Raw genomic sequence first — 10,882 nt, forward strand, 5'->3', positions numbered from 1 at the left:
AGAGAGATGAAGGTCACATAGATCTTTGTCATTTACATTTTTTTTTCAGTCACATCAGCGTACACTTCCAACACAAAAATGTATGCATAATTAAACTGTAATCTGTAACAAAATAATACACGTATTTCCCAATACTGTGTTCATCAGGATGTGTGATGTGAACTAAACCTGCTTAGTTTAGTTCCCTGTTTTTTCCAACCATTCACCTATTGTTAATTAAAGTGGTGGTCACTTCCCTGTTGCAGAGAGGATGTTTGCTACTGTCTTCTCTTATCCGACACATGTTACAGCCGATGGCCAGCGTTACCGCGGCAGCCGCAGAATGGGGTTAAGCTTTGTCGCCCATGTAATACTGACCTACTTAACATGCAGAACTGACGCAGGGCGGCTGGGCCAGCACAGTGCGGTGAAATCACACCAAAACAATAACAACCCCCTCCTCCTGGCCAAAGAGGGCAGAAATTAACACCAGGATTACTCATCACTGAGGGACGAGGTTTCACCATCTAACAAGCATCATCTCCAAAGGCCTACATCCATGATAATATAATAACAATCTGTTCTCCAGTCCTCCCTCTACTGCAGCAACAGCGGACCTGGTGGCTCTGCAGGCTGCATACAGTATTAGATGACACATTTCTAAGTGACAGTCTCATTTTGAGTTGCTCATAGTCTAAGATGAAAGCACGGTACGCAAACATGACAGATTGTGCTGCATTGCCAAATGTCAGTGTCTGACTGACTGCCAGCCAGTCAGAGCAGAGAACAGGCCATGGCTGCGCATTAAAGGACTGGTTCAGCTTGATTTATTAGGTGTTTGCTAATTTCCTGCATTGCCCAACTGATTTACACCATATTGGATGGTTGTTATATGAAGCATTTGTTAACTCATTGGAAACTCTTTCATTATGAGTATTGATTTTGTTAGCCTGATGTGAAAGAAGACATTTTTCTCTTTCTTCCCCTCTTTCATTCGTCTAATTAGAAAAAAGTATGCTTTAATTAAGTCAAATCAAACAATTTTATGACGTCACTGCAGAGATAAGTAACTATACGTTAAAGGGTGTATTTTGTACAAGGAAAAGCATAAATAAATGAAAGGCAACAGAGAATCTGGCCTAACCGGCATGCTAGATGTTGCAGGCAGGAAAACTGTGTGGGCAGCAGGTTTTACTGTGCATGGAGTTTTTATCAGCTGATGATGAGCAGTGAAAGGCAGGGCTGGGCGATGGGACTGCATAAACTAGGGCTGCAACTATTATCATTATTGATTAATATGCCAATCATATTGTCAAGTAATCTATTAATTGTCTGTCAGAAAATGTAATAATCACAATATTTATTTGTCACAACTTCCTGTAGTCCAGCATGACTTCTTCAAATTTCTTGTTCAAAAAAATCAGTCTGAAACTCAAAGATATTTTTCTTGTCACATGAAAAGAAAAATCCTGAACATTGAGAAGCTGGAACTAGAAAATCTTTGGCCGATTTTGCTTAAGAAATTATATTAATGATTAGTTCAGAACCAGCTTTTATTGGCAGGTATGTGTACACAAGGAACAAGGAATTTGACTCTGGATTGTACATTGCTCACGATGTGCTTACTTATACAATATTACAATAATCTAATCAGACACAGGCTACATTAAAGAGAACACATATATACACACTTATAAACAAAAACAATAGAGACAGATTGAGACAATAATGCAATAATCAGAGTGCAAAGGATACAAGAGAAAATAAAATTGGATGAGATATACAGGTGCACGTAAACATACATGCACATACATGTACACAGTGCGATGGAGCATAGTGCTGGAACAAATAAATCTTATGTGCAGGTGTTATGTACTTGAGGTAGTTGGATTTGATATTCAGTATATACAATATGACAATATGAACAGCTCTGAAATAGAGAATGAGAGAATGATGAATAAATAATGGTGGTAATTGGTAACCAGTAAACAGGTGGCTGATAATTCAAAATAAAAAATCAAATTATTTGCCCTTCATTTTTCTGTTGAAATACCTAGATTTGTCACACATTTAATTTACTGTATTAGTCAATACAGTAAATTAAATATAAATAAATATATATAGTTTTTAAAATAAACACACAATCTTGAGATTTCTTTTAATAATTGTGATTTATGTTTATATATATATATATATTAGTTTTATCCTTCAACAGTTTCTTTCATTTTCTAGGCATTATCATGATAAATATTCATATTGTGATATTAATTTAAAACCTATGTACCATTACTCCTGGTGTTGAAATGCTGCTTATTGTGGATGAGTTGTACTAGAGAAAAGTAACCATTACTGACAGCGACACAATCGCTGTCAGTAATGCTGCCAGTCTTTGGACTGTGTGAGCTGTTGGCAGAAACAGCACAGTAACTGGGTTCAGCCAGGCCGTGTGTATGGCAGTGTCTATTGTCTGGCACACGTGGTTCTTTGTTTTCTTGTCACATAAGCGATGTTTTGTAGCTCATCACAAGTGGCATGTGCCGTTTGTAAGATGAATATAAATGTATATAAAAACATGTAACGGAAGGATTTTAATGTTTAGATTTTGATTTGTAGAATAGTTAATCAACCAATCACAGGCCTTGAAAAACTCAAATGGACCTTTCCCAGAAGTTGTCTTTTTCATAACATCGCTGCTCATTTTGTAATGAGACCTTGCTGAAAATATGTAAATGGAGTTATTTAGATCCTTCCTACCCACTACAGGCTTGTTCACAGCTTTTAAGTATCTGTCTGATGATTCAGCCCCGACAAAAAATTTATTTCAACAAAAACGGTGGTGCCTTAAATACCCTGTTGTGTACGCAAGCATACTGCCCTTTACTGCCTTTTCAATATGACAGTGTATGTGCTGCTGCTGATTGGGTAACACCTCTGACACAACCACCAAATGGGAGAAAACATACCTTGAAGCCCATTGCGCAACTTTGCGCACCATTTCAAGGAAACATAAGATTCAGTCCAGAAACTGTAACAAACCAATGCAAAACGTTGTGACATTGAACTGGCCCCAGGCCTTTCCCTCCAGGAGCCTGATGGGCGGAGTCAGGTCATCAGAGAGATTCAGCTCACTTTCTCTGTGACAGTTGGGCATGATCTCTCTGGCTGCTTTGCATTAGGCTAATGATGCTGCATGAGGAAATTTTTGTTCTTGTTGTGTGAGAGTGTGTTTTAGCCGTAAGAGTGAAGACTGTTGATCTCCCAGCCTTGTCCTCAGCAGTGCCCACGCCCCACTAAGCATCAGGCCTGTGGGCCTCTTCATTTGCATTAAGTGCAGTGTTTTAACAAAGCTTCATTTGTGTGAAGACCCACGCACATGCTCATGGAAAGTGCTTCCAGTCACTCTTGATTTACTCCAATTGTTTTGAAGTTATTGTCCCCAGATTATGTTTGTGAGTCCATTGTCTGGGTTTGAGGGCTGATCAGGCTTGACTTAGCATTATATTTTTCCTAGGAAATTACCTTGAGATCACAGAGGCTTGGGGGATATTTCTAAGAACAAATAAAATCTCGTACTGCCACTCACTTAAAAACGTAAATGAGCATGCATTTATTCAGTGAAAGATGTAGACAATCAATTGTGGTTTTAAACTACTCTTTATGGTCAGAATATGACAAACACTCTCCAAACAGTGGATCGTTTCACATTCAAAATAATTATAATGATAGTTGAAGATGGTAACATCTTTTTTCAACATAAAAATATGCATGAGTAGAATTGAGTAAAATATTTTTTTCTGTCCCTTTTCCTCAACAAAATAAATATATTCATAGAAAAGTGCTGATTTGTTGGTGATTCAAATTAATTATAATGAACATTTATTGAACATTTGTTATATTTATTCAAAAAAATTATATTGCAGTAATTATTGTTATCGTTTTATCGCCCAGCCCTAGTAGATACTGATTTTTAAAATAAACACACAATCTCGAGATTTTTTTTAATAATTGTGATTTATGTTTCTAGATTACCTAGAACATAGTTTGATATTCTTCTGCTTCAGGGTCTTGTTAGGGCTTGTTTTTGCAGGGCTGCTCCAAGCCTTCCGCACCCCATTTATCCTCTCAGTGCCCCATCTTATAACTGTGTATGGTCACATAGCTGTCTTTGTGATGTGTTATAACTTTAGTAATATAATAAAGGAACAATGGACCAATTTACACTTGGCATTTCAAGCGTTTCATATGTGGATAAAAATCCAGTTGTTTTTTAACATTTAGCCACAGAACTGCATGCTACTCAGGGTTGGCCCTTTTCTAGCCCGTGGGGTGTTAACAGTGCACCTGAAGCTGTTGGGGAAGTAACAAATATTTACTACAAGAATGTTTTGGTAGCTAGCTAATAAAGTGACGCTCACGCTTGAATGACTCTCATAAAAACAAGGCAAAAGTTTTGCTTGTCTTTGTGGACACTCAGCTCCCTCAGAGATACAGAATCATTCCATGGTTGCACTGATCAGGGATCAGATAAATGCTACAACAGCACTCAACACATCACTGGAGCTGCTAATTAAAATCACTGGAGCTGCTTTCTTCCTGTCGCTTTAATGTGAAAGGGAGACAGATGGCTGATTATTACTAGTATTTTCAGTGCCGTTCAGCTGCCATCACTATAAGAGCAAGACCCTGTTTGTAGCCAATTCCACAGATTGCTTTCTTACATAGTTGCAGTTGGGAGGAGCAGAGATTATGTCGGCATGTTGAAGAGACTGAGACATTTACATCATTTCACCATCAGGACTGTAGTCTGGCTCCAGTGCTTCTCAGTTGGATTTCCCCGTGGCTTTTTTGATAGCAGACATCTATCTGATTTGTTCAGGGTGTATGCTCTGTTAATGGGGTATATTTCTTCTATAGAAAGTTTTACTAATACTACAGATAGTATATTACTAATGAAAACTGTGCACAGTGAGATTTGTGAATTATATTATAGTATACTATGTTTAACTTTGTTTTTAGAAAAACACACTTACAAGATTTTTAAAAAATGTTCAATGTTGTGAATGCTGTTCAATACGTTTGTTGTAACAAGGTAGTAGCAGACATCTCAGAGACATATCTCCCAATGCACATGTGAATAACTGCTACTTTGCGCATAGTCTCTATTACTCTTTTAGAACTTGTATATCTTGTTTATTTCATATTTATATTCATGTTTATAATTCTAAAGGTTATGCATATTGCTACGCATCTAGTCAAAAGCAAATTCTGTGTGTGTAAAATCCACTTGTCAATAAAGCTGTTTCTGATTAGGATTCTAAACTACTACTATAAACCAAAAGTATCTATATAGCTAGATTAACACTAGCGGTAGGTGAGATCATGTTTTTCTGGGATTTCGTTGGAAGGAAATCGGACAAACAAAATGACATATTGAAGAAACTCATAAGGGGAAAAACTGGATTTTTGCAGTGAGGTGTTTGACACCCCTCTTCTCAGAATCAGAAGAACATATCAGACACGTTAGTTGAGAAACTGGTGTGACCGGTGTAGATGGCTCTGAACTGTAAGTGACTCAGGGTTCTTTCCACAGGCTCCATACCTGGAGCAGAGTTATAGAAAGCAGATGGATGAATGGGAATGCCTGCAGGAAGTCAAGTGTGGAATCACCACAACAGACTGGCTATCAGCTGTCATGACTGCAATCCAAAAAAGCAAACGCACTCAGCTTCCTTCACATCTCTGGCTTGGTGTTTTGCTACATTAAATGGAATGCTTTCTGGGACTTTGTACACTATTGATCTTGTCTTATTTTCTTCCCCTTACAGCTCAGGGATATGTGTGTGCAAGACAGGAGTTTATGGACCCAAGTGTGATGAATGCCACCCTGGTTTCTTCCACTTCAGCAGCACTGGCTGCCGGCCCTGCCAATGTCACAACCACACCAGCTACTGCCATCCACAGTCCGGTGAGTCTGCTGAGGACACCGTAAATGTTGGTGTCAGATAGATGCATCATATATCATTGTATGCATAGTATCATTTTACTGAAAGGTTGCTGTTTTCCCCCTTAAAAGAAAAAAGTATTTGGGTGAGTCATTGTTTGTCACCTTTGATGCAGTGACTTTTTAGTTTTTTTTCAGTTAGTTTCCTGTAAGAGTCACACACTTTACCTTCATTTTGTGTCCTCATTGTAAGCTTATAGGGATACGCTAGTTTTATGGTGAGTAAAATAAAAAATTAGAGAGTTATTGTTCATCTTCCATTAAATGACAGTAGGTCTAAGTGTTAAAAAGAAGTTTGTTTGAGTGAGATATTTTTTGTTACAGTATTTTCTTTTTATACACCAGTATGTCTCATATGAGAGTAAGAGTATAAGAGTTTTAAAAACACCTTTTGGATGCATTTGCTGGTGCTGCATCTATTGTTTGTGTCACCTATTCTCAGAACCGGGCTTGTGTTTCTGACAATGCATCAAAACAATGGATAAAAACTGCAACTCTTAGAATGCAGGTCTTCTATTTGTAACAGAGTATTTTTACTTTGTGGTGTTGTTACATTTACTGTGACCTTTTATACTTTTCCATATTTTCTGTCAATGCCAAATATTCATGTTAGACGTGGCCAAAGCTTCAAATAATAAGGTAAAAGTATTTGAATGGGATCCCTGTGAGCCAAAACCTCAGATATCCCACTGTTCTGAATGCTCCACTTTCAACAGTTTTTTCTACTCTCAGCTCCATATGATGTCATACAGCGCCCGTTTCCCATATATGGTCATTTGCGCCCAGCCCCATACTCCTGGCAACCACTATGCTCTGACTGTCTATCTTTACTGCTCAGCGCAGGATGGCGCCAGTTTTGAAGTTGAAGTTGTTTAATATGTCGCCAAGAAAGTGCTTTCTCAGTTGCGAAGGCAAATTAAGCTTGTTTTGTTTTCCTAAAGAAGAAAGCGCCAAACAATATTGGATATGGTTTCTTTTTTTGGGGCCAACAACAGCTTGGTAACCATGCTTCAGGATCTTGGCCAATCAGAATACAGTGGGCTTTTGGGGAGGGGGGCTTAAAATGACCGGAGCATCTACAACTTGTTTCAGACAGGGTGAAATGAAAGCCTGCATGAAGGCACCAGTATAAGACAGAAAATTATTTTTTGAACTCCACCTACCTTGCAGGAATCACAGAACTACAATATATGGCTAGAAATGCAGTATAATAGGTCACCTTTAATAAAAAATCTGATTTTTCTCCACCACTGTCCGAAATGAAAGACCTTACAATTCTGCTTAGGTAGGTCAGGCTGACCATTATTCGTAGGGGTGGGGTACAAATGAATGTAATGTCAATATCTGCTGTTTTAAATAGACTGTTGTGAAAATTATCTAACTAAATCTAAACTCAGTGGTGGATGAAGTATTCAGATCCTTTACTTAAGTAAAGCACTGCATTGAAAATGTTAAATAAAAGTATGTAAGTATAATCAGGAAAGCTATTTTAAAGTGTTAAAAGTAAAAGTACTCTGTGCAGTAAAGTGCCTGTGTACATTCTATTATTAGATTATTATTCCTCATGCATTAATGAGGAATAATAATCTGTTTTTGAGGTAGAGCTCAGTCTAAAAAATGTTTTATCGGACTGCAACTAGTGATTGTTTTCATTATGGATTTATCTGCTGATTATTTTCTCTATTAATCAATTGATGGTTTGGTGTGAAAAAGATTCAGAAAATAGATAAAAATGCTGTCACAGTTTTCCAGAGTTTAAAGTGACACCTTTCCAATGCAAACAGTCCAAACCTCAACATTATTTTAAAAAATTGAGGAAAAGCAAATCTTCGCATGTAAGATGAAACCATAAAATGTTTTTACATAAAAAATTACTTAAATTACTTTATGATCAAAATAGTTATATACATGTTCTGTCAATCAACTTGAGCTGTACTTGTATAAACTGTTGGGGAGTTTAATTTAAAACAAAACATTATATTTTATAAACTCTTCACATGTTTTTGTGTAAAAAAGCTTAATTTGTAATAATAAATGATCTATTGGTGTCTGTAATGAAAGGAGTAGCTGTATCTTTGCAAGTTGAAGGTTATCAGTCCAATCTTTGCCACTGAAATTCTCATTAAGTTCCCTACAAATGTAACTCTTGAGCTTTGTGCAGGTTAACACCTCTGTACTATACACTGATGATAACCTGCTTTGTTTGATTAGAGACTTGACAGTACACAAACCCTCCAGTTTCTCTAAGTAAATATTGACTGTGGAACAACAACAGAAGGGTAATATTCAGTTGGTAAGAAAGAACTCCAGGAAAGTTGCTGAAGATGTAGAATATCACAAATCCACTTTCCAGTCTCATTTGTGTGGGATTTAAAATGGATTTATCCTCTTCTATGTCCTTGAGCACATGTAAAGGAGGATTGCTGCTCACCTCCCAGCAATCAGGCTCTGAGACTAAACCTCTAGCTAGTGACAGACAGGAAGAACGGTGAAGGGGGGCTAGTTTTGGAAGCCATATGTCTTCCATTATAATGCAGGGGCAGATGGAGTGCTGTAGTCCTGGGCTCAGTGTTCACAGTGCTGTGGATTAACATATCTCAGATTTGACAGCTCCCTCTAAAGACCAACCCTGGCCTCTCCCCAGGGCCGCTTACACAAGAGCACATTGTGCAAATGCAAATTATACAGTATCCCAAACACTGTGGACCTCAGATAAACAGGACATGGACTTGTTTCCTACAGGACAGAGGCAGATTGTCCCCACACTGACCTGTTCTTTTAAACTTAAATAATATGTTAAGGTAGCCCGGGAGTCTGTGGTTGGGTCAGGGACCTATCTGTGTGGAGTTTGCATGTTCTCCCCATGTCAGCGTGGATTTTCTCCGGATTCTCCAGCTTCCTCCCACAGTCCCGGTGACTCTAAATTGCCCTCAGGTGTGAATGTGAGTTCAATGGTTGTTTCTCTTTGTGTTAGCTCTGTGGTGAACTGGCGACCTGTCCAAAGTGTATGGCCCGCCTCTCAACAATGTAAGCCAGGATCGGCTCCCAACCCCCACAACCCTGCAAGCCGCAGGTTATAAATAATTCAAAGATGAATTAAAGAAAAAAGGATTTTCACAAAAACACAAGTTCTATGATTTGATATTCACCAGTGAACCATGAGTGCACATATTTAAAACCTGTCTATAAATTTAAGGTGTTGGAAATGCATTAAATTCTTGTTGCTTCAATTTAGCCTAATAAGCATTAACTTAAATTTAGTCTAATTTCACTCAGAAAACCAACGACTATTTAACAAAAGCAATGTTAAAGTTTCTCAACATGACTCTACAATTAGTGTAGGTAAGCACTTTTCTTCAGACCAAACCCCTCTTCAACCAACAGTTGAGCCTGTAATGTGTGGGCTTTGCTGCAGTGACACTCAGCAGCTGATTTCACTTATTATCAGCTCCTCTGTTGACAAAGGTTTAATGTATGGTTGGAAGTGGAGCCTGCAGACGCTTCCAGCTCATGGTTCATAACCACTGTTACGCAAAAATATAGCAAGCAAGGCAGCCTGTGGACAGGTTTAGTCATGTCTACATAACCTCCATGATCATGGAGGCACAACAACTCAACCACAGAGAGAGGCTCAACCACAAACAGTACAATAGTGGTATTACCTTCACAAATATTTACAATAATAACAGTTCATGTTATATGTAACAGTTCTGTTTTTTAAAGTCTGTAATGAAATAAAACTCAGATCATCAACTTAAATATACATAATATAATATTCAATATGTATGACAATATTACAATAAACAATATCCTCACAATTCAGTATTACAAGGTAATTTAAAAATATGGCAGTGACTATGCTAACTTCATCTGATATATACAGCCAGGCCTAACTTTGACCTTTTAATCTCCGATGTCTGAGTGTCCTTGAATGCACCAACAGTGAGTTTCGGGTTCACCTCTCATGCGACATACAGACTGTCCTACCTTACTGTTGGAGCATGTATACAGACTGAGAGGAAGCTCTGCAGGCAAGACTCAGGACTAATAAAAAATTTTCACCGACCACATATGTTTAAAATAATCATTTTATCTGTATCTTTAGTTACAATTAATATTCTCCTAAAAATACACTACAATCAAACATCAAGCAGAGATTTTAAATAACTGCTCTTTGTAGTAAAGATGCAAATAAACACTATATAGTAAATAAATAGTAATTATATATATATATATTTGTGAAGATGAAATCCTATTGTCATCATGTTGCTACTGTTTACATTCACGCCAGATGCTAATTCAAAAAATGCTCTGCAGAATGTTCTGGGTTTTTACGTACAGTGGGTACGGAAAGTATTCAGACCCCTTTAAATTTTTCACTCTTTGTTTCATTGCAGTCATTTTCCAAAAATCAAAAAAGTTCATTTTATTTCTCAGTAATGTACACTCAGCACCCCATCTTGACAGAAAAAAACAGAAATGTAGAAATTTTTGCAAATTTATTAAAAAAGAAAAACTGAAATATCACATGGTCATAAGTATTCAGACCCTTTGCCGTGACACTCATATTTAACTCAGGTGCTGTCTATTTCTTCTGATCATCCTTGAGATGGTTCTACACCTTCATTTGAGTCCAGCTGTGTTTGATTATACTGATTGGACTTGATTAGGAAAGCCACACACCTGTCTATATAAGACCTTACAGCTCACAGTGCATGTTAGAGCAAATGAGAATCATGAGGTCAAAGGAACTGCCTGAAGAGCTCAGAGACAGAATTGTGGCAAGGCACAGATCTGGCCAAGTTTACAAAAAAATTTCTGCTGCACTTAAGGTTCCTAAGAGCACAGTGGCCTCCATAATCCTCAAATGGAAGACGTTTGGGACGACCAGAACCCTTCCTA

General features: G+C 37.7%; 1 protein-coding gene across 1 annotated transcript in view; it reads left to right on the plus strand.

The window, feature by feature from the left end:
- Positions 1–10,882, plus strand: part of si:ch211-158d24.2 (multiple epidermal growth factor-like domains protein 9) — a 42,956-nt gene that overhangs the window by 11,749 nt on the left and 20,325 nt on the right. Inside the window, exon 3 of the mRNA XM_046034475.1 lies at positions 5,805–5,944. Coding sequence (XP_045890431.1) covers positions 5,805–5,944 — 140 coding nt within the window. The remainder of the gene's footprint in view (positions 1–5,804; positions 5,945–10,882) is intronic.

The sequence above is a fragment of the Micropterus dolomieu genome, linkage group LG21, assembly GCF_021292245.1.
Source record: "Micropterus dolomieu isolate WLL.071019.BEF.003 ecotype Adirondacks linkage group LG21, ASM2129224v1, whole genome shotgun sequence".
Lineage (NCBI taxonomy): Eukaryota > Metazoa > Chordata > Actinopteri > Centrarchiformes > Centrarchidae > Micropterus > Micropterus dolomieu.